We start from the raw sequence: 25204 nt of genomic DNA on the forward strand, positions 1-25204 counted from the left end.
CCAAAATTAGTTTGAAATGGATAATAGACCTAAATCTAAAAGCTAAATTACGGGTGATGAGGGTAAGGGGGATCAAATATATGGTGATGGAAGGAGAACTGACTCTGGGTGGTGAACACACAATGGGATTTATAGATGATGTAATACAGAATTGTACACCTGAAATCTATGTAAATTTACTAACAATTGTCACCCCCAATAAATTTAAAAAAAATAAATAAAAAATAAAAGCTAAATTACAAAGTTCCTAGGAGAAAACATAGGAGAATATCTTCCAACCAGAGAGTAGTAGATTTCTTAGACCCAGAAAGCACTTTAAAAAATGGATAAAATGGACTTCATCAAAAGTAAACACATTTGTTCATCTAAAACATATTAAGAAAAGGAATAGGCAAGCCACAGAAAAGGAGAAAATATTTGCAATAAATAATCTAACAAAGAACTTGTATCCAGAATATGAGATGATTCCTAAAACTCAATAACAATAATAAAGCAAACCAATTTTAAAAATAGGCATAAGACTTGAACAGACACTTCAGACAGGAAGATATATAAGTAAAGTAGTCAATAAGGATATGAAAAAATGTGTAACATCATTAGTCATCAGAAAAATGCAAATGATATCAAGAAATGCCATAATGATATATCACTACATATTCTTTATTGAATGGCCAAATTTAAAAAGATTGGCAAGTCCAAATTTTAGCAAATATTAGAGTAACTGGAGTTTTCCTACATTGCTGGTGGGAATGCAAAATGGTACACTTCCTTTGGAATATCGTTGGGCGGTTATTTATAAAGTTAAGCATTTACTTACCATTTACCTAGCAATCCCAAATGTAAGTTCAAAAAAGGATATGTAGGATATGTTTATAGCAGCGTTATATATAAACAGTCCCAAACTGGAAACAGCCCAACTATCCATTAATAGAAGAATGAATAAACAAATTGTGGTAGATCCATACAATGGAATACTGCTTGGCAATAAAAATACTAATACATGGATGAATCTCAAAAACATGTTATAATGAGAATCTATAATTATCTTAATAGAAATTTCAATTAGAAAAACATGTTAAGTAAAAGAAGTCGGACACAAAAGAGTACATACTGTATTTCATTTGTGTGACGTTTTAGAAAACACAAAAGTAATTTATGTTGAAAGAATGTCAGAACACTTGTAACCCCAGAATGGGAGGGGTTGACTAGGCCTGGCAGGAGGGAGCTTTCTGAAAAATGGTGCTAGTCCTGGATTGGGGTGTTGGTTATATAAACCTATGCGTTGTGCATTGTCAAAACTCATCAAACTGTACACTTGAAATTTGTACATCGCACTGCATGTAAGTTATACTTTAATTGAAAAGAAAAGAGAGATGTTTACATCTAATTTGCAAGTTAGATTTTATTTTCATTATCTCCATATAAAGCCCAGCTCTTTATGTGAGAAGCCTTGTAAAAGAAAACTGTAAATTTGGAAGTCAATTTTTCTTCTTCCCTTTTCTTTTTTTTTTCCTTCTTCCTTCTGAACAACACAGGAATGTGAAAGTGGTGGCCATTGCAAGCAAAACTATAGCTGAAAACTTGTATCAGAATGTTCTGTCACTTGGACCTTGTGCAGTCCTATAATTTGTGTGTGTGACTCTAGAAATGGTTGCTATGGTGATAACCACTTTACTTAAATAGCATATATTTTACTCCAAATTCAGAGAAATGGTAACAGTTTCTAGTAATCAGGCCCTGGTATTAGCTTTCAGGGCTATGCCTAGAGCTTACAGGTTTTGCCTCCATTATCTCCAGATGAGTTAATCAAGTTAAAGTTATGCCAGTGAATAATGAAATATGTATATTTAACCCAGTTTTCTCGTTACATATCTTCCCTTGTGCACATGGAGCCCCCTTTTCAAGATTAGTAATATGAGCTGGAGAAATCAGACCAAGGGTGCTGAATTACTAAAAGATGGAACTGAAGGGAACCTAGTACGGTCATCTTTTCCATTTTCTTCCCCGAGAAGGACTGACTATTCTTCAACAGTCCCAAATGGTAAGACTGTCAAATTGAGGAACAGTCGGAGTGCTACTTGGGGCAGCCCGGGTGTGACTATCCTGACTGCAGCACCGCAGTTGCTGTCACTGTCTAGCTCCTATGCTGAAAGCTTCCCCCTTCTTCATTTTGTAGATTGTGATTGTGTACATCCTCTAATTTTTCATATTTTTAGACGAAAGGACTCTCTTGTAAAGAAACCTCCACCCATTAATCATATTCGTAAACCTTCTTTGGTCTCTTTATAGTATCTGTTCAAGCTGGTTGCAGTGTTTCAGGTGTGAATTCTTCATGATTTTATATAAGGGTGGGATAATGTTTTTCTTTGACTTCTAAGATGTTTGCTGATGATAGCCAGGTTTTCTTGGTCTCTGTGCAATAGTATGCCAGTATCTTTGGAGAATAGTCTACAATGATTTTTAGATCCTCTCTCTTGGATTGATTAATGATGACCAACAGTCTCATAATGCTTATTTAGAGTCTTTCCCCCTAGAACTGAATATTGAAATTCTTCTCTCATCTTCCTCTCCGTTTGTTCAGTCTTAGGACTGCTCCTCACCTTCTATTTGTCTTTCATGACCCAGAAGATCTTAGTAACTCCTATAGCCTTGGCAATTTCGTTTTTCATTTCTCTGTCTATTACTCATAAAACTTTCAGATTGCATCAGTGACAGCATAGATTTCTGAGGAATCCCATCAACTATGAGAAAAGAAAAAAAGAAACCTAAAATTTAGATAATCTATACTGTAAAATCTGTATCCCTGAAAAATTAAGATCTGTTCATGTTCCTAAAGAAAAGCCTGGAAGCGAGAATTTTCCATGGCTGGTTCTGTTCCAAGGAGATGAGAGACTTAGCTCTTAGTGAAAAAGTTACAGCTCTGCCTAAAGGGCCCCATAAAGGCCTGCCTGGGTCCATGTTTTGTTAGTGTCAGAAAACAGTTTCTATGAGGGGACATTTAAAAGGGGAGACTCAGGCTTTAAGAAAGCTTTTATGATTCTGATTCCTAAACTTAATGAAACTGCAAATTAGCAAAGAGAAATGGTAAAGTACACACACATATAGTATTTTACAAGGTGCACACATACACACAGAGCCTGTAAGCATTTGCAATAAACATTTGGGTAAAGGTAAATAGATTTGCATTGACGTTACCAGGGATTAAAGGAACAAATGTTGTGATTTGTTTCATTGCAACCAGTTTTAGGCCAATTTTGGTGCTCAAATAGAATATGGTTGACTATATTAATTATAACATGTATTAAATACCAGATTGAAAACAAAATAACAAAAACAGGCACTTATATGTTACTGGTAACAGCGTAAGTTGAATGACTCAAGTACACTAATTAACAAATAGAAGAGTTTGGAAGAATGGAAACATTAAACCAGATAGGAATATGAATGCATGAAGAAGAAAACGACTAAGTTTCTATTCCTATTCTGTATAGTATTAGCTGTAGTGGACATGTTGAAAAACATTTCCTCAATGATTTGGATGATAACGCAAGAAATAGAAATGTCAAAAGAGAGACATTTAGGTTACACATAGATTCACCTTTTAATAGGATTTGTATGTCAAGTGAATTAAATGTTTATGAATTGAAATTTCCAAGATTGGCTTCATGTCTTTAGGACCAGGACTGTAGTAAACAAAGCAACTTACCTTCAGCTAGATTCTAGAACATCTGGGTGTTGTACTTTCACCCTGTTGCTGCACAGAAGTTTTGAGTGAGAGGTTACATAGCATACAGCCTGTTTTACTGAATGCTAAAGCACTTTAAGTGTTTCTGTTTCTTGAAAGATTACACTGAGAAGCAACCCAGAAATTTTCTTGGGGGAAAGCAAGTCTGTGGAGAAAAGGACCTGTTTACATTTCCAAGTTTATACAAATTAATTTTTCATTGTACAAAATTACCAGCTCGAGAATTAGCCTACTCTGTTATAAAGTCACGCATGAGTGATGTTCTGAAAAGGGACATACTTAAGGGCTGTCTGCAATAAGCAAACATCTGGTCAATTTCTCTTTCTTGAAATATAGGTACCCCCAAAATCGTTCAATCACCTGACATTTTGCTTATGCCCTGGGAGGTCATTTACTCACCAGACAAATAAATACCTATGTGTTAAGTGCTACTACTGTGTATAAAACTTGGTCACTTGTATCACAAGAGCCTGAATGATCAGAGAGACACCAGGTTTATTTATTTTGTGTTACATGTAATCTTTTCACATTCTTTGAAAATTGTTAACCTGATTATTAACTCCCATGAACTCTAACTTGCAGTTAACCGGAGTATTAATTAGGCCTATGCACCTGTTCCCAGATCATTCTGTGTAAAGGAGAACTTGCTGTATCTGTACCCCCATGTCTCGTCCCCCATGTTACTTGTGGAGGTCCTGAGACAGTCTCTGCTCTATTAGAACTCTGTGCTCAGCTTCATTTCACTAGAAGTGATCACTTTTAAGATGGGTCTAAGGTCAAAATAGACTCTGCTTCCCTCGTGACAAGATTGCAGACCATTTCCTCTATTGTGGGGTGCGGTGACCTGAGAAAATACAATTGTTTGTATTTGCGTGACTTGTTTTTGTGCTTTAAAGTCACGAAGTACTTTCATGGCCACCACCTCAGCTCATTCTCATAGTAAACCCATGTAGTACGTGTGAAAAGACGATTTCCCCATTTAACACGGAGGCCTCGAGACTCCACGAGGTCTGTACACCTGCCCACGTGATGTGACTGGGATTAGAAGCCAGTGCCTGGAATCGACGCAGATTCTAAGGAGTGGGCCTTATGAAGCGACTTGGTCCCCAGGTTAGAAAGAATAGTCATGACGTACTTGGCGGGGTATCCATACACATGTCAAAGCTTGTCTAGAAATCTGTGCAGATGAAATGAGCACGGTTATGTCCAAGGGCACGACCCTATGCAAATGTTACCAGACGTTTACTTTCATTTCACATGGCAGAGAATCTGAAATTTGCCTAGAGTTTGCTCTACACCAAACACTGAACGATTCCATTTTCTTGAAGATGTTAACGGAGCTTCCTTTGGCATTTAATAAATAACACTTTCACAATGTGATTAGTTTATATCTCACATCCTAGAGAGTGCTCAACTTACAAATCCTGGATAATTTCATAGTCCCTTGCTTCTTTGAATTGATGTAGATTGCTTTTTATCTGAAAATTAATCCAGGCCTTTTATTTCTAGCCCACTGCTTATAAAACGAAAGTTCCTGTGACCAGTAAGAAGGAAAATATGGACAACTTGGACATAAGCTATTCAAATTCCTCATCTGGCAGACTCCTCCCCGCTGGAATCCAGGGAGAAATAGAGAAGTCCCTTGGGACTTCAAGCCAAGGAACAACCACCAAATACACTGCTAAATCCATTGCCCTATCTAGAACCAAAAAGAAATTGTAAGGTTACTCGAATGCTGAATAGTACACAAACAGAGCTGCTGTGTCTAATGCTAAAATGAGAATAGGAGGGGACCCGAGCTGTTAGCCCTTTAGCTCCACCGAGCCCCGCGGTGTGTTTGCACGAGCTTAGAATTGAAGCTAGTTATCACCACGCAGCGTGGTGTTAAAGGACAGCCAGCAATGGGCTTGATGATGGGCTGCAGCTGACGTCAGCTCGAGATGTTTTCGAAGGTTGTTTAGAGGAGTGGGTGCCCTCAGAGCGAGGCTGTGGGCGTACTTGCTCAGTTTTACTTCACATTCTTAGATTTAGGCACAGTTTTATAGGGGAAAATGAGAGCCAAATGTGCTCATGGAGGTCCCTAATAATTAGGTGCAGTTTGCACTGGAAGACTTTATTAGGAAATTACTAATAAATTTACCATGGGCACAACAGCACAAGTGCTTCGGCCATTCACGTGTGTTCTTGTGATTGTAGGTTGCTGCAGATTGTTTCAACTTACTTTAAATGTAGAAAAATAGGAGATTTTGTGACTGCTTGCCATTAACTTACTGCTAAATTCCCAATGTATTGATTGAATCAATAAAAGACAGATGTTACCCATGCACATTAATTTTCATGTTAACAAGAAGTGACTATAATAAGGTCCTTTAAGCCCATCTGCAAATTACAAGGTTGGCCGGCTGCTGGAAAGGGAGGTACACATCTTCGGGGAATACAGTTTGGGATACAGGGGAAAACACCTCATCATCCTTAGTATCGGAAGGTATCTTCTTCCACCTAGGCAAATAATTTTGCCATTCCTGGTCAAACAGGGTGGACAGATGCTTTGCTTGGCCTTCCAAACAAATTCTGAAAGAACAGTTTGCATGTGCTTTCACCTTTATAAAGTCACCTAGTTTCCTTCCAACCCTCCTCCCAGGCTATTGTCATTTGGGCCTCCATTGTGACCCACACACCTGGCCAGCGGAGCGTGTACTGGTTGCACGTAAATCCACTCCGTGGCTAAAGGGAGTAGATGTGCTTCTTGCACTTAATTTGGAAGACGCAGCTGGGTTACCCCGGCTCATGTTCTGCCGGCATTCTCTTAGTGTCTTCACTGTGCTTCCCGTGGAGGAATCTCAACCAAAGCTAGTTTAAATGTCGACAATTTTAAAACTGGAGTTGCCATAGCTTCTTCAAGGTGTCTCTGCCTTACTAATTATCGCTTCCAGTCCCATTAGGAGCCTGTAAACCACCTCTCCGGGTGTAGTGGGCCTGTCTGGGAGGAGTACATTCTGGGTCCCAGCCTCATTAGCTTGGTGGTGTCCCTTCCCCACTGGTTCTCCTATTGGCAGGCGGGAGAGCTGGCTGCTGGTCTCTGTGCAGAAAAGCCAACCATGACAGTGGTTTCAATTCTGTCCATCCCCTGGGCCGGAAAATGGAATATTCTCTGTATTCAAAATGCTCTTACTTGCATAGTGTGATACAGTCTTTTGTATCACAGAGAATTCTGTTGTTAAATTGAGTGCTATCCAAATTTCTATCCACATTGCTTTTTGGTCTTAAATTAGTGATTCCGCTCAGTAAGCTTGAGCAGAGGTCCAGAACTAAGCTCTAAGTGAAAGGTGAAGTCATGTTATAACCTTGTAGTGTGTCTGCACCCTTTCCCACCCAGCACCAGGCGAGGCTATCCATCCTTCTACTGTAAAGATATGTACGATTAGCTCTCCTCTGTCTAGGCCTTCATTTTATTTAAGTAGAATCATTTTAATACAAACTTAGTTCAGCCTTTCTAAAGGGAATTTTCATATTATAGTGGTACCTCAGTTTTCGAACGTAATCTGTTCCAGAAGACCGTTGGATTTCTGAAACGTTCAAAAATCGAGACACGGTTTCCCCATAGAAAGTTATGCAAAATGGATTAATGCATTCTAGACCTTTAAAATCAACCCCTAAAACTGCAAATTTAGCATGAATTTTACTATCCAGTGATACCATAGATCCATAAAATCTACGGCATTCATAAACCAAAATGTTCGTCAACAGAGACGTTTGAAAACTGAGGTTCTACTGTATTTTCATTTATTTGTGTGGAACAAACTTGGGCCAGGCTGAGTCCAAGGTTGTTTTTCCAACTGTTGTACCTCTTTCATATCTGGGGGTATGTGGCCTTGCTTTCTCCCTTTGCTTTCATGTCTGTGAAAAAAGTAGCTCTTCTGTTTCAGAATGGTTTTCGGTGATGGACAGGCCAACTCCAGGGCATTGGAAACTGGTAACAATCAATGACAGCTGCACTATGGCATGGAAGGCAGAGCTCTGCTGTGACCTCGAGGGACACACTCTCTCTAGGACAGTGCAGCGCTGGTGTTATTTACAAGAAATGCAAATGCTGATCCACACTCCAACTTGAAAATAACAGACAAGTTAAGGCAAGAGGGATATGATTGATAAAAGAGATAAATGCAGGCTTGAGGATGGGGAGAAGTTCAGCTGAGGACAACAGAAGATGATAACAGAGAAGGGCCTAAATCAGAGAAGAAAGGAAAATGGGTTGGGGGTGGGGGCGGGACAAAAAGAAGAAGTGCATGTAATTAATAAAGATTACTGACTGGATGACAACACGTGGTTCTGCCAGGCCTAGAAGCAGGAGTCAGAGGAGGGAAGTGTGGCCCCTGCAGTGGTGCATTGCTCCAGGCGAGTCAGGCAGAACTGGCCCACACCCCTGACCTGTACACAAGCATACCCAGATGAAGACACAGGCTGAAGAAACAAAGGCCCAGGGAAATGGAAGCTGAGAGAGGCTATGATTTTAAGAGCTGGCCACAGAATAATCCTTACATGTTGAGGAGGAGTGTTATGTGGTGTTGGGAAGAGGAAAGGAGAAAAAAAAAAAAATCAAAACATTTTGAGCTTATCACTGAAATGCTTTGTTTAAATAATTCTATTTGACTCCAAAATGTAAGTTCCAGGTTGGACAAATCAAAAGCAGCAAGTCTGGAAAATGAAGCTTTTTAAATTCCAGCCTGCTGTTGGAATAGAGAATAAAGGCTTTGTTCAAACATGCTTTCCCAGCAGTAAGCAGAGCTTTGAAATTAGCCAAGGAAGTTGTGTCCCGTAAAGGCTGCACTTGGCTGGAGACCAAGAAGCTGTGGCCTCTGGGAAATGACCCTGGGCTGAATCCTTACCATCTGCCCCTCCAGAACCGCTCTGCTCTGCACCGTCCTCTCCGCCCAGAGAGCCTGATCTCTAGGGACTGCAGTAACAGGCTCCTTGGCCTCTGGGTTTGTTGGAATCCTGTCAGTGGGAGACACCAACAGGCAACCAGAGGGCAGGAAAGCCAGGTCCAGTCATCGATTCCCTCAGCTCCTTCATGCCAGGCTGTTGGGGATCCACTGCATTTCCCTTCAATAGGCCTTTCACACCCCGTGTCCCCTGCCCCTTCAGGCCAAGAGCAGGGGCTATTGCCCTGAGGTACTGTGTCTTCCTTTGTGTGTTTCCCTAAACTCTCTGTACTGTTTATGAAACTCTCAGCTGCCCCATTGGAGTGGATCGTCTGGCTCCTCCTGGGACCCAGAGTGATCCAGATCCTTCCTTGGCAGTTTTGCCTGTGGTTGCCAGTCTCCTTCCAAGTGACAGTAAAGTGAAGAGCAGAAAGCCTACGTGAATTCTTCCTGAAACAAACCTGATGGTCGCTAGGGGTTCAGGAAGGGGGTGGCAGGGGTGGTCCTAGGGTTGGAACCAAGACTGAGCAAGAGAAATCTACCACTGCCCACCTGAGTCCAAGAGTGTCTAGATCCAGGAGGTGTGCATTTAGGTCTTAAATTCCAACCATGGCCTCTGGGAGCCTAATGAAAGCAACACTTGACTTGTAACAGCCAAGAGGACCTATGGCCTGGGATGGAGCCGCCCTTGCTGTCTCCTGGCTGTGGACTTTAGGGCGCGACAGAGGCGTCCAGGGGGACCTGTGGCACCAGGAAGCACAAGCAATCTGAAGCCATGTCCCTGGCTGTGCATTTGTTTCATCTGCACAAGTGCTGAAATCAGCTTAGAAAGCATTTTAAAGTGAAAACTTCACCATTCAGAGGTCTCACCATAGTTCAGTTTTACTCTTCAGGACTCCATATTTTTCTGAGTGAGCTGGCTTTCAAATTGGTTTTGGTTTCTGTTCAGTACATTGTTTTCACTTAATTCTCCTTGGTGAGCCAATTTTCTTTGCCTTTGTTCTTCAAAGGCAGGCCACATTCAGTGTGTGTCTTGCATCTTTGGGGCTGGCTTCCTCACTTGCTGGTATAATTAACTCAACTCTGGTTCTTCTCTGTCAGTTCTCCACATTTCCCTAAATTATCTGGAGCAGTCCTCAGCAGGAGTGGTGGGGATTCCCACCACTGGGACCTCACTTTAAACAGCAACACACACACGACAGTGGGACATTGGAAAGATGAAAAGGGCCATTGCATTGTCACCACTGGCTATCTTAGAGACTTTCCCTCGCGGTGGCCTGGTGCTATCCCAGATGTCTTAGGTGGACCCAGTGAACACAGAGTGATGGCCTCAGAGGACATCCTGCCCATGAAGGGGATCCTGGCCGGCTCAGAAGACAGGGCCACAAGTGCCATGCAGCCCTCTCCCTCCAGTACAGACTTCTCCTAACTGGATTCTGTGACATCTTCAGATCGTCCAGATCCTTGGCATTGATACAGAGGTTACGTAAATCTTGCCGCCCTTGGGGGACTGAGACACGATCTTGGACCTTTCCTTCCCAGGTGGCTCTATAGACAACATCCTGACACCAAGCTGTTTAGGAAAGACTTCTCTCGTCAGCACAGAAAGTTGTCTCCATCCTGGGGCAATTGTAAGATCCTGGGAACGAGCATTTCCAGTCTGATCCCGGGGCAGGGCAGGTGGAAGATGGAGAACAACTGAATCCCCCCACAAACCCTGAGAAAGAAGGCCTGTGTGGAGGTGGCAACCATTGTGTCCTCATCCAGGCAATAGTGTACGTTGAGTTTACTAGGTCGGTGCAAAAATAACTGCAGTTTAAAAGGTTAAAAATAATTGCAAAAACTGCAGTTACTTTTGCACCAATCGATATAAATTGAAGTCCCCTTGTAAACTGGACTTGGAGCTATAGTCGTGGAAGGGATCTGCCTTTTAACTGAAGCCCCTCTTCAGGGTCATTATAAAATAATAGCAACATTTCCAGAGCACTTAGCACATGCCAGACACCAGGCTAAGCACTTTACATGTATTCTTTTAATCCTTTCAACAACCTGTGAAGTTGCTACTATTAATTATGTCTACAGAGGAATAAATTAAGGCATAGAAAAGTTAAGAAACGTGTGTCCACAGACAGTAGTTTAGTGGTTACCAGAGGGGAAGGGGGGTGGGGGGAGGGAGATGAGGGTAAGGGGGATCAAATATATGGTGATGAAAGGAGAACTGACTCTGGGTGGTGAACACACAATGGGATTTATAGATGATGGAATACAGAATTGGACACCTGAAATCTATGTAACTTTACTAACCATTGTCACCCCAATAAACTTTAATTAAAAAAAAAAGAAACGTGTGTCTAAGGTCACACAGCTAAGAAGCAGCAGAACCGAGATCCGAACCCAGCCAGCGAGCTTCAGGTGTGGCACGGTTACACTACATGCCTCTCAGGGCCTTTGTAGTTGAGGCCTGAGACTCCTGTAAACTTTGATCTCTGGGTTCCAAAGGCCAGGTGGCTCGGGAACCCCTCTGTCTCCCAATGAAAGCCTACAGTGGTAATTTTGGCAAGTTTGGGGCTTGAGATTTCAGAATGGAATAGGATGATTTTGTGTATTGACAAATGTGAGTAAAACCCAACCACACCATACCAGGGAGAACTGCATCCTGAAGGACCTTGCATGATAAAAATAAATTCTAAACGCTCTAACTGGCCATTGTCAGGAGTAGTCTTTAGAAACCTTTGAATATATTTTTGACCGAAGAGAGGAAACATTGCCCCCCCAGGTTTGGACAGACCTGCCTGTGGAGACATGACCGATGGATGTTTAGCACGAGCAGAATGCCGTATTTCCCATCACAGGGCAGTGGGGTTAGGAATCACTATGATGTTTCAATTTCCCATAATTCTTCATCAGGTGGTATGTGTAGTGGTGCAGCTGAAACTATGGAGTTCAGAAGTCAGCTGCTAGAGCATTTCTCCGCCTCACCTCTCTCACACACCTCTAGCTTTTGTCACCACTTGCTGCTTTAATGTTAGGTGGAATGATGGTTTTTTTCTCGTTGTACCGACAGCTCCCTGGTTCAGGGAGCACAGACTGTTTCTGAAGGCTCAGGCCCATGGTTTGGTGCAGGCCGGGGAAACTTCCGCTGTGGAATGAGCCCAGTAGCCAAGGATGGTTCCAGCCCTCCTGCCCGGGCTGCCCATCTTTCAAGTCTGTTGTCTGCTGCTAGGAGAAGACAGGGAGCTCCTGAGCAGGATCCTCATTGCTGTTTTGAACTTTGGGAAAAAAGGCTTCTAGTAGGAAAGCTGCCAAAGCCCACTGAAATGAGTAAATTTTACAAGCATCGTTTACCCTCCAGAAGTAATTACCCTTCCTCCCGTCAGTGGAGAACTTAGTCATTCATCCGCTTAAGCTTCGTACCAACTTTCTTCTCACTGGTGTTTTTATACCAGTCCTGGACCATGAAGCATTGTGGTGTTCCCCACCCCCCATCTTAAATCTCGGCAGGGATGTCTAGTCTGCAGTATGCGCTGCTTGCCTGGAGAGGAATGACAGGCAGATGAATTCCACTCTGAAAACACGCAAGTGCTAGAAAAGTCTTCATATTACCTCACACCTGCTCCTCACTGGTCCCTCTGGAGCTATTCAAAGTCAACTCCTTCTGCCACTTAATGGCCCCTCAGGAATCGTAGGTGACCCCCACATCTCTGTGCGCCTTCTCCAATCTAAACATCCTCATTTCTCTTGGACTCCTTCTCAGATGACATGTTTCTTGGCTTTTCATTCTAGTTCGTCTGGGTCATTTTCCAAAATGAGCCCAGGCTTCCAAGTATGGCCTGCCACCTGCAGTCCTCTGGACACTCCCCCGCAGCCCTCAGTGGGGCCCATTGTGTCCCTGCTAGCAAATCCTGTTGGCAAGGATTTGTGGGCCGTCTGGTTTGAGTTTGTTAGGACAGCCTTTAATGATGATGCATCCCTGAAGCACATTTATTTTCCTATCAATGTCCTTGTGGCAGACTCAGTGACCATAAGAGCCCTCTCCCAGCGTGATGCCAGCGGGAGTGACACAGAGCGTGTTGACGTGCCTGGGTTGGGTCTGGTCTGAGGCACAGAGCCCTGAGATTACCCGGGAAGACAGACCCATTTTCCTTAAGTGTCTGTCTTGCTAATTATCCACTGAGATGCACAGAGCAGAGACGTACAGACTGAATCACAGGCCTGCTTGCCAGAGAATGCATTAGCAGCTGAGCTGCTGCTGGAGAGGCCGTGAAGAGCAGGAGAGGATTGGCAACCTTGGACCAGACCTGTCCCTGTTCCCCCAAACAGGATGAGCATGAGGTGTCCTCTGTGTAACTGCATGTCCCCACGTCTCCCGAGGACAGGGACACATTAACCTCTGTGCCTAAATTAAGTGGCTCAGAGCCCTCCCCACACTTTACAAACAGGAATCTGAGTCTTTTTCAGAGGATTTCTCCCCAAATATCTTAGAATTCTCAGGAGAGCTCACACCCGTGTCCCCGTTCATATGCTACTCTTTGCCTAAAAGCAGAGACTCAGATGCGACCCTTGAAACCAAAGCGTTAACTTCTAACATTATTGCCTCTCACTTTTATCTCCAGGCTTCTGCTTCCCCAGATTCTGTGCAGCTCCTGGGGAGCCAGGGACTGTGGCAGTGGCTGTCCAGCAAGATGCCATGTGTCCACCGTGATGAGAGCCAGGCCCAAACCCAGACATGGTGTGACAGGGCAGCCCGGGTCTCGTGTCCTAGTGTGTCCCTTGTGGGTCCCCTCATGTAGCCCCTGCTATGGACTCAGCCTTGTAAAGAGGCAGACTTGGGAAGTAAGGGAGTGTTGGGGTGCTTGTGGAGTGGGGGTGGAGCCTGTGGGAGGGAGCGTCCTGTGTGCTGGAGGAAGTGCACAGAGGGACGGGTAGGCGGACCCCTGGCAGATATCTCTCTCTTGCCCCACTCCGGGTCTCGAGCGCCCCAAGTGATCCTGACAGTCAACATGTCTGCTTCCTATCTGGGCCCTGGAGCAAGCCATTGGCATCCTGTTTTCAAATGTCAAAGTAATAATGGAAAGCACATATCTGCCTCTGATGAATGTCTCTGGCCACACTCATTCCTAAAGTTTTTGGGGGACAAAACCTTTCAAAATACAGAGCCCATAAAATAAATAATCAAAGGCACCTTTGGAGGTGCAAAGGGCAAGATGCAGTCCAACCCGTCACTGTACAGAAAGCCTCAGTGAAAGGGGTGTTCTGGCTGCTTGTTGTCTACTGGACTAGATGCGGGCAGGGTGTCCAGCTGGAAGTGGGATGCTGGGAGCTGGGAGATGCGTGGTCTCTCTAAACTGCATTTAGGGTGCCCGCTGTGGGATGAACCTTCTGATCCTGTGTGGGGACCAGGGTGGGCACAGGCTCTATGAGCTGGTCACCCACAGCTACCCTGAGCTCCTCACCCAGGACAGCACCTAGGGGGGTGCTGTCCCACCCCCATTCTCTATAGGGCAGCAGCAGGAACGTAACCCTTAGCCACCATGAGGGGGAGGGACCAGGCAGGAGACTCAGCTGACCTGGATTTCCGGATACCCTACATCAATCATGTAGGGCCCCCATCACTGCCTTTGGGGGCTAAGAGATTTAAAGTGAGATGTGTTTTAATTGGGCAATTTTTAGGGGGGATCTGATTGGGACCGACATAAAGATTGAGGGCTCCGGAGTGCCCCCGCCCCCCAGACAACAGGACAACAGCATCAATCTAAGACCGCAGGGGTATTTGTTGATCATTCTTGGTTAATGAAGCCACCATCCTTAGCTTCCAGTTATTGCTTTGGCTGTGACATGGCTGAAGGAAAATTTTACAAAGTGCAAAGGGGCACAGGTTACTGGCTTTGGTAAATGGACCAACTTACACAGGATATAGGACACCAACGAAGAAGATAGTGATACTAGGAAAACAGCTTCAGATTCCACCAAGGAGGAGCTGTTCCCATGCAGGGCAGATTGCTGGGAACTTCAGGGAGGTCAGGAGCCAAAGGGTGGCCGCCGGAAGATGTGATCACGCTTATTTAAAAGAAATGCACTAAACTATTGTCTGTAATACGGAATTGTACACCTGAAATTATGTAATTTCATTAACAATTGTCACCCCAATAAATAAAAAAAAAAAAAGGCAGAATCAAAACCTGCTGGGCAAGGTGTTGTTGCAGAGATCACAGCTGATGACGAAAGCACCAGGCAAGACAAGGAACGAGAGCTCCTAGAGCCCAACTTTGTCTTCTTCTGGCTCCAGTCAATTCTAAGTAATACCCTGCCACCTAACACACACATGTGAACACACTCGTGTGCAACCTCTGACCCTTGCTGCTGCACAGGACAGGTTTGAACCTGCCCACATAACATGCTTAGACACACATACGACTCGTAGTTACTTTCTGTCCCATCCTGCCCAGGACCCAGCCAAGGTCCCTGTTCTCAAGTGCCCTGGTCCTGCTAGGAATCGCTCCATGGTGCTGGGTTGGAACCACAGCTCTGACCCCACTCATTCCCCTGGGACTTCTCTGGAACTTTCGCTGGGTGGCTGGCTTGGGAAGGAAGGAGGGAAGGAAGCAAGGGTATGCGCCTGTTCTGTGGGAAGTCTGGAAGTCTTAGTGGTCTGCCCAGGGAGTGGACTGCATCCTCCGAGCAGAATTTTCCGCCAAGGCTCACTGATCTGCTTCTCCTTTCCAGGGAAAAAGAATTCACAAATAAGTAAGTTGCAGACAACTCGCTGTTGGTAGCAGGTACGAACTGCATATTTACTCTTAAAGAATGTAAGCTTAAACACATTATAAAACTATTCTCTGTGGCTTGAAAATCATCCAGTGGTTCCATTATTCTTACTTGATGGTGCATTGCTAGTTATTTAAGTAACACAAATTCTAGGAGTTCATCACCAGTAATGAGTTTCTGTCTGTCAGCAATGTGGGGAGGAAACAGTGAGTAATGTATAGCTGGTATACCTCTGAGGTAGCCATAGGATGGAAATGCTTCACACTGGAACCAACATGAATGCCTACCTTCAGTGCTAGATGGTAGGAAGTTATACCCTGGCAATCCTGTTGCAAATACCGGGGGTGCCAAAAAAATATATACAAGTGGGCACTTTGGGCAATGTTACTGAAGCAGTAGTTCACCGTAATCAGAAGTGTCTGGATGCTGATGGTCACCACTTTGAGCACCTCTTGTAATTACAGAAGTTAAATGTGACTTGTATTCATCTTTTGTTATCAGTATATATTGAGTATTACAATTTTAATACAGATTTACTCTCTTAAAATCTGTGTACATTTTTTGGCACCCTCTGTGTGTATCGCTACACCTTGTAGGATTAACTGACAAGCAACTAAATCGATGATGAAGCGCAATTACTAGTAGTCTGTGGTTAAAAGGCAAGAATAGCAGCTAATTAAAACCACCTCCACTCAAACCCTGCAAGTGTGCATTAGCATGGGCGTTCTGCCACCTCTGTGCCAGCCAGCCTTCTCAGGAGGGCTCACCATCAGAATCCTCCATGGACGCTGGAAACACATTAATGAATTTAGTTTATGCTACATGATGGGGAAAAGGTAATTTGTCAAAATTCCTGCTGGGAAAGAAAACATTCTTGTTTGCAAAACATCCCTTGATGGGCCCTTGGGCTAGAAGATGAGATGGCAACAGGCCTAAATCTTGAGGAAAGCATCAGGGAGATGTTGGAGGCGGGAAGGAGTGTCCATCACTCTGGGAGAAGAAGCAAGGGACAAAGAGTGAGATGGTCTAAACCCTCCATTTGCCATGTGACCTCTGCATCATTATTCCTGTTATAGACTGAATTATGCCCCTCCCCCCCAATTCATACGTTGAGGCCCTAATCCTTAATGTGACTGTATTTGGAGACAGGGCATTCAGGAGGTCATTAGGTTAAATGAGGTCATAAGGGAGGAGGGGGGCCTGAGCTGATGGGATCAGTGCCTTTATAGGAGACACCAGAGAGCTTGCTGTCCCTCTCTCTGTGCCATGTGAGGACACTACAAGAAGGTTGCCATCTACAAGTCAGAAGGAGGCTTCTCACCAGTAAAAAACCCTGCTGGATCTTGATCTTGGACTTCCCAGCCTCCAGAACTGTGAGAAAATAAATTTGTGTTGTTTAAGCCACATGGTCTGTGGTATTCCATTATGGCAGCAGGGACTGACTAATTCAATCCCCTGACTCTACCAATCTCCCTTCCTCCCAACTCACAAAGCACCTGATTGACCATTGGATGGGCTCAGATGGCCCCAAGAGCAGTGTGAGAGGTGGTGGGAGCCCAGAGGCAGAGAAGAACACCAGAACTCAGGCTGAGGAACTGGGAATCGTCCTGTGAGGGCTCTGGACTCTCACAGGCCATGGAACTGGATTTTGAGGCAGCAGTCTCCTTCCCTTCCCCCACTGTACCCTCTGTCTTCAAATATTCTTGCTTTCCACACAAATTAAGAAGCCCTTTAGTCAGGTAGGACTTGCTCTGCTATCCTGCCCTGTGGAGGCTCCTCCCGGTGCCCTCTTAGGTCAGAAGATGCCACCAACCCCCCCCCCCCACTGCCCCTGGGCTCGCTGAGTCAGCATATCTGAAGCTCTTCCAGTTAGCACCCTCCATCAAATTAGCACACCTTGGTTGGATTTTCTGATTATTACACACACACACACACACACACACACACACACACACACAATTATAAAAACAGAAACACCACAGAGAAATACAAAAAAGAAAGTTTAAAAAAAAAATCACCTGAGATTTCACCACCAAGGGAGAACTATTAACGTTTTGGTGACTTCCAGACTGTCTCTCGAGCCTTCTTTCTCTCTCTCTCTCTCAATGCATATAATTTTATGCAAATGTCATATTGTAAGTGCACTTTAGTAACCTACAGTTTTGCCCAAACCGTGTATAAAGGACATTTTTCCATGTTAATAAATACGGATTTATGTCACTGTTATTTGGAGGCTGTTGAGTAGTACTGTTTGCCCCTTAACAGGCCATCCCATATGACTGGACACACTGTTTATGACTTTCTGCTGCGACAGTTAGCTCTGTGACAGACATGCTGCACATTGCTTTTTGTGTGATTAACTCCTTTCCATAAATCCCTGGGCGTGGAAGGGAAGGTGAAAGGGCATGTATACTTCATGTCTTGAGCTGATTGCATGACCTCTTGGGGTGGCGGGGGCATCCCTGGGGCCATGGTAAGTCTGACCCTAAGATGAACGTGAAGCTACTGTCAAGCAGGGAATCAAGACCAGCTCAGTGGGCTCCTTGAGGGCAGGGTCTCCGCTCTCATGTAGGGGGAAACAGGCTTTGGAACTGGAGGGGTTAATTAAAGAGGGATTGAGGAATCTATAAACACCCAGAAATGACTGACAGGTGCTAATTTCTTCCTTAGTATTCACAATAGCTTTCTGTTAATTAAGAAAAGAGGGAGCCCAGGGGAGAGGCAGCAGGCAGCGCATTCTGGCACAGGCACGCTGGGCAGGCTGCCCATGCAGAGCCTGTAAGGAGGCAAGGAGGCAGGCAGGGCACAGCTTGACCTTGAGGGTGCAGACGGAAGAGCCTGGCCCTCAGGGAGCCTCCTGGGCAAGGGGCAGCATTGTGCATGGGCAAGCTACAGCTTTTTAGGTTTCTCGTTTTTGAACCTAGGTGGTTGCTGGCCCTTGAGGGGACTAGGGACATTGATGGGACTGGGGACATAAGAGGTGGGGGCTTGGGGTCTCCCATTCCCAGAGAGTCCTTTCCACAGGCTTGTTCACAGACAGTGTGGGCAGCATTCTTCTCCCAAGGCTGATGGAGAAAATGAGACTGAGCTGAGGTCTGCAAAGTGGGCCGCTTCTTTGGGTGTGGTGGGTGGGGAGGAAACTGCCCTCTGGTTATGGGCTGCAAGGATATGGATACAAGGTGAAGACCACCCCCAGGCACCTCCCTGTGTTCCCCCTGCATTGCGGGCTCACTAGCTTCCTCCCCCTGGATCCCCACTCCAATGAAGCCCGGGCAGACCTACAGCTCTGGCCTGAGTCAGTCCGGACAGCCGGGGACAACTGGAGACAGCTTAGGTACGGGCGTGTGCATGTGTGTGTGCCAGGCATGCCTGTGTGATGATGCATGTGTATCCGTCATCTATCTTATGTACGTGTGCACTGTGTATATCACTGTGCATGTGAAAGTGTGAGTGCGTGTCTGTCAGAATCCTGATTGTACCACTTTCAAGCTACGTGTCTTTAGGCAAACTGCTAAACATCTCTTTGGCTCATTTTCCTCAGATGTAAAATGGGAATGATAATGCTCACTTCACTGGGTTGCTGTGAAGATCATATGAATGTATGTAACACACTGAGAACATTTAGCCTGGAACCCTCTTCCCACCTCTGCTACTGTTTGCTTGGTGAACTCCTATTCATCCTTCAAAACCCAGATGAAGGTCAGGCAGCTTCACATCCATGTCACAGTGCAAGAAGAACTACCGTTAGAAGCCTGGGCTCAAGGGCAGAACCTCAGTCCCCAAAGAAGCAGAGAAGAGCTCCTGCTCCCTACCCCACACCTATACAGCAGAGGGAGAGGTCTGCTGGCCAGGGCTGCAGCACACAAATGTACAAATAAGCACACCTTGGTGTATTGTGCACACACACGTACAAGGATGCAAGTAGAACATACACCCACATGCCCATGCACAATCCATGTGGATATAAGAGGGGCAAACACTTTTTGTCCTCGGTGTTCACAGATATGGGACTCGCACACATAACATTTGCACACAGATGTAAGCCCTACATTGTGTACAAACATAGAGGCATAATTTATATGCACTCACTTTGTACACGCAAAATACATACAGTCCTTGGCATATATATAAATATAATATATATATATATATATATATATATATATATATATATATATGATTTATACTGTGCACAAAACACCTTGTATACCCAGTACACACACACAGAGTACACTCGTGCACACACATGTAACCAGTGAAGCATGAACATGCTCTCTATACATAAGGCAACACGAGGATAATGAGTACACGTGCTGGTACACACAGGCCTATACCGTCATCCTGGGGAAAAGCTGCCCTGAGCCAATGCCCCTCCTTTTAACCTTCAGCACTGAAGGCTGCACGGGACCCACAGATGGGGAATTAATTGGTGTCATTAACATGTGGCGGTGATAATGACTTCCCATCGATCCCAGTGGCAGACACATGGCCACCCCAAGGTGGAGCTGGGAACACAGAACGGGGCCAGGCCTCCCTTGGAGAGCCCTGACCTTTAGTGGCCACACCAGGAATCCCTTTTCCTCCATCCAGACCACAGTTCTCACAAAACACAGTGAGAGGTTGGGGGTGGGGGACGGAAATCCAGGGGAGATTAGGGACTTGCCCAAAGTCACCTGGTCTGCTGGAGGCTGGGGCAGCCTGGGCACAGGACTCAGCCCTTCCCATCTACTTTCCTCTCCCCTCCTGCTCCTTTCTCCCTTTTCTTGTTCTCTACCTCTCCAACCCCTCTGTAGGAGAAGTTGCTGTCTCTTCTTGCGCCCTCCAGGCTCTAGGTATCTCCCGTGGAACTTGCTCTGCTTCAAGTTTCTGTCCTCTGCTCCTGGCGCCTTTGGCAGGCCCAAGACCATGAGGTAGAGGGGCTCAGCTGTAGGGAGAGGACCTGGGCTGCAACGAAAAGGAGAAGGCACAGAGGTGGTGTTCGGAAGAACAGACAGACCAGCAAACTCCTGCTCCTTCAAAATGCTGCCTCCTGCAGGAAGTCTCCCTTGGCTGGCCCCACCTCTGGGGTCCTGGGGTCCTGTTTTCTGATGCTTCCTTGTTTTTCTTCCATCTCAGTCTTTATCTCATGGGATTAGATCTGTTTACCCATCTCCATCCCCACTGTGCCGTGATCCCTTTATTTATAGACTGTAACTAACTTAGCTTTGTAGCTACTTCACACCACAGAACAGGCAAATAACAGGTGCCTACTGAATGCTGGATAAATGGAGATAGACTTAGACAGGCAGACAGGCAGATGGATGGACAGGCAAGACCGAGCTGGAAGGACAAACTTCCAGCATTGGAGGACACACACTGTAGGACACCCTGGCTGGGCAGGTGGCCCCTGACCTTGCAGACTGGCTTGATAACCGTATTTGGCAGAGAGTGTGGGCTGTCTGTGGCCCTCAGAGGCTTTGGGGTCCCCATTCCTATCTTGGAGCCAGGCTACCTCCTTCTCACTGGTCCTCAGAGGAGGGTAGCTGGGGGTGCGGCTGGGGGCTCGGCTGGAAAGTGGCAATGGGCAGGAGATAGGGGGAGGGGACATTTTAATGGGATCCAAGGATAGGATTCAGACTCTGAGGATTCAGACATGGGCACAGAGGCTGAGCTCATTCCCAGTAGCCCCCCAGAAGCCCGGCTTGGGTCAGGCCCCTGGGGACACCCCCCAGACTGCCTGGTTGCACTGAATTTGTTACTGTCACTGCATTTCCAGGGCTTCTAATGAGCTGCTAATGAGCTGTCAGCTAATTATGAGAATTAAATGGGGCAGCCAGGCCGGGCTGAACTTTTACTGAAAGCTGGGGTTTCAGGAAGAGGGAAGATTCCAGTCATCAGCTCCCTGGCCCCACACACCTGAGTTGACCTCAGCCCCCAGGTGGATGGGGTGGAGGTATTTGCCCATGGAGAGAGAGGGAGAATCACAGCAGCTTCAAAGGAGGGTACGTTCTAGCAGCACAGGAGCCACTCCTGGAGGAGCAGCTCAGGGGCTCCAGAGGCCGGACTGTGTAACCTCAGGCAAGTCCCTCTGGGTCTGCAGTCTATCTTGCTGTCTGTGAAATGGGTCTGGAGGAGGGGAAGGGCCAAACCAGATGATCCCTACAGGCCCTTCCTCCCATCCCAGCCCTATTATGATCCTGGGAATCCTCTCTCTTTAAAAAGATGACTCAGATGCCTCCAGCCCTATAAAATTCGGGGCTTGCTTGGAGTCACATGAAATAATTGGTGAACCAGAGTAGAGAAATCACATAAAATGAGTGCATTTGTTGACAAAGTCAGTTACAGAATGTTCATAGCAGCCTTATTCACAATAGAGGCAAACTGGAAACAACCCCAATGTCCATCAACAGAAAAAGGGATAAATAAATTGTGACACATCCATACAATGGAGTAGTACACAGCAATGAAAAAGATCAGACTACTTATACACACCGTCTTCATTTTACATTGTTGTGATGCACACAAATCTAAGTTACCACAGGTTAGTTAAATCACACTAGGTTCCCAACAGCACAGTTTACATTTTAGTTACAATGGTTATTAACTGTAATTGCATAAAATACAAACTTCCCTGCTAGCTTTTCAGCCCATAAGTCACTACCTTAATGGCAGATGCACATCATGATCTGTGACCAATCATGTCACTTCTTTTGAAGTCTGTCAGTGATTGGCCACTGGGCGTCTGCTGTTCATTTCCTACACAGACAGCAAAGTATGCAGGTGTGTTGCCTCCTCGTCTCCAAGTTACAATCCCACATGACAGTCTACAAAATCAGTCATTGAAAGAAGAAATCAGTCAACAAAGAAATAGAAATCGATAACGATGGAACCGAAATCTGAATCAAATGTAAATGGAGCTGCTGAAGAAGTAGCTGACCGTGAGAATGCTGACAGGGCCACTGTTTGACTCTAGATGGGCAGCCACAGGACCTTAGAGAAGGTAAACTTACTGACACACGTGAGGAAGGTGGTTGTGACAAAAAGGAGGAAGGTGTCCCAGGGAAAGTGATGCTCGCAAACAACTTCCCACTAAAGGAAATTTCAGGGATTTTTCAGAACATTGAAAGCACGAAGGACAAAATGTTGGAAGCTGATTCAAACTTAGAAAACAGCAGGACACTTCGCCAAGGTGCAGGAGAGACACTTGCTCTGCATTGTACGTTTCACAACAAGAAGAAAGAGACAAGTGCTGTTTCTTACCACGTGGTAAGTTTTTTTTTTACAAAGAAACAAAACACTTGAATTCTTGATGTTTTCCATTACAGTGTGCTAAATAAATATTTGTGTTATTTATTTTTTAATTTCCCTATGCATTTATAACCAACAGTAAGAGTTTTTAGTGTTTTGATTTAAAATTTTTAGTAGTCACAGAAAAGTCATTTTCCCCATTGATTATCAAGATCACTTTGCATGATTTCAACCCAGTCATTTTCACAGCCCCACACTGCTGTGCAAAGCAAGGACTGCTGGTGTATACAACACGAGGATGAATCTCACAGACATCATGTTGAGGGAAAGAAGCCAGGTGCAGAAAGGTATATACTGTATGATTCCATTTATATGAAGTCTAAAAAAAGGCAAAAGTAACCTCTGAAGATAGAAGCCAGAATAGCAGTTACTTGGGGGAAGTGGAACTATTAACTTGGAGGGGTCGTGAGGAAGGATGCTGGAGTGCTGGAAATAGCCTATGTGGTGATCTGGATGGTGATTTTACATATATATATCAGGGGTGCCAAAAAACTGTATGTAAGTGGACACGTTGGTAAGCGTTGCTCAAGCAGTAGTTTGCCGTAATCAGAAGTGGCTGGACACTGATGGTAACCACTCTGAGCACCTCTTGTAACTGCACAAGTCAAACGTGACTTGTATTCATCTTTTGTTATCGGTATATATTGTTACAATTTTAATGCAGTTTTCCTTTCTTAGAATGTGTATACATTTCTTGGCACCCTCTGTCTATATATACACATTAATCCTTATCTTGATTTGATTGCAGGCATGTATAAATTTGTAAAAATTTCATTGAGCTGTATACTTAATATTTGTGTACTTTAGTGTGTGTAAAGAAGTTGTGGTATATATACACATGGAATACTATTCGGCGGTAAGAAAAGATGATATAGGAACATTTGTGACAACATGGATGGATCTTGAGAGTATAATGCTAAGCGAAATCAGTCAGACAAAAAAAGCAGAGAACCCTATGATTTCACTGATAAGTGGTATATAAACCAAAAACAACAAAAGAACAAGACAGACACATGAGAAACAAAAACTCATAGACACAGACAATAGTTGAGTGGTTACCAGAGGGTAAGGGGGTGGGGGGTGGGAGATGAGGGTAAAGGGGGATCAAATATATGGTGATGGAAGGAGAACTGACTCTGGGTGGTGAACACACAATGGGATTTATAGATGATGTAATACAGAATTGTACACCTGAAATCTATGTAAATTTACTAACAATTGTCACCCCAATAAATTTAATTAAAAAAAAAGATAGTCCTAAATAAATAATTTCTTTGTTGGAGAAATTCTGTGAATGCCTTGGAGTTTTAATGCAGCTCCATCTCCTAGAATTTGACAGTATTTGACTTGACTGGTCTTCCTCTCCTTCAAACTTCTCCTCTGACTTCTATGACGCAGCTGGCCTAGGGTGTGCATTCCTCCTCTCTGGCTGGCTCTTTAATCCCCACTACCTGGCTTCTAAGTGTTGCTCCTTCACCTTCCTCCCACCTTGCTCATCACCTGCTGTGCTTGTCCTACCCAAAGGGCACCACCTACCACCCTGGAGTCCAAGTACTCCCACAACTCCGTCCAGATGTGGTCAGTGGTCTGACCTTGTCATGCCTGTCTCCTCACCCGCTCCCTGTCTGGAAGGAGAGAGGAAGGAAGGAAGGGAAAGTGGGTCTGGCTACTGGGTAAGAGGCACTGTGGGGAGAGGTCGTTGGAGCAGGAGCTGCTCAGGGTGGATTTGGACCTGATCTGGGCTCTAAAGAAGCAACGCCCCGTTAATGCCTTTCCAGCCATCCTACGCATCTCCCTGATTGAGCCTGGAACTCCACACTATTAGCCACAAATGGCATTTTGAAATGGCTTTTTTTTTGGGTGAACCCCAAAGACATTGGTAAGATTTACATTTTCAAATATATGCTGACCTTTTTTTTTCCTCTTTCTTTGAGTTCATTTGTCATCAGTGTATAATTGAATCAATATATTTCCCGATCAGCCCCAAGATTGAATAAGGTCACGGGGAGCCGTGTGTGGGCATTAGACATCATTATTTCACTCCGAATGAGCAGCCATGGCACGGAGCATTCCAGGCGCCAAATGAAATTCTATTAGATTCTATTACACTTTTACAATTATAGAGACGTTCCAATATTACAAGGGGAAATGAAGTCATAATAAAAAAGCCCAGAGGTGTATTACAGAGAAATGGGCACACTATTTTTCTAGTTAAAAACTTGATGGAAGGAGCTCTACTGGATTTCGGTTGCCGAGATGTGACCTTGTTCTCAAAGCCCCTCAGCCGCTCTGCTGGGCCCTCCCTTCCCGAGACGTTGCTGGTCAGAGAACAGTCAGAGCTGGAGCCCAGGAAGCTAGCTGGCCCTCTCTGTTCAAACTGAGTCCAGCCCTTCGGTCCCAGTAGGCACAGACATGATCCCAAAAGATGTTACATCTGGGGAAACAGAGGCAGCCCAGAAACTGAACTCTTTTGGGCGGGAGTCCC

The 25204-nt window shown here is 44.9% G+C and overlaps 1 protein-coding gene across 6 annotated transcripts in view; it reads left to right on the forward strand.

Annotated features, from left to right (window-relative positions):
* STK33 (serine/threonine kinase 33) overlaps positions 1-14812 on the forward strand; it is a 150818-nt gene extending 136006 nt beyond the window's left edge. For 4 of the 6 annotated variants that reach the window (XM_081063331.1, XM_081063334.1, XM_081063335.1 and 1 more), the window contains one exon: positions 5255-6070. In XM_081063331.1, the coding sequence (XP_080919457.1) occupies positions 5255-5467 (213 nt within the window). In that variant the 3' untranslated portion in view covers positions 5468-6070. Of the gene's footprint in view, positions 1-5254; positions 6076-13280 lie in introns of those variants that run through there. The other 2 variants (XM_081063332.1, XM_081063333.1) reach the window with 2 other exon arrangements.
* Positions 14813-25204: the final 10392 nt, after the last annotated feature.

This window comes from Rhinolophus hipposideros (genome assembly GCF_964194185.1).
Source record: "Rhinolophus hipposideros genome assembly, chromosome: 10".
NCBI classification, from domain to species: domain Eukaryota; kingdom Metazoa; phylum Chordata; class Mammalia; order Chiroptera; family Rhinolophidae; genus Rhinolophus; species Rhinolophus hipposideros.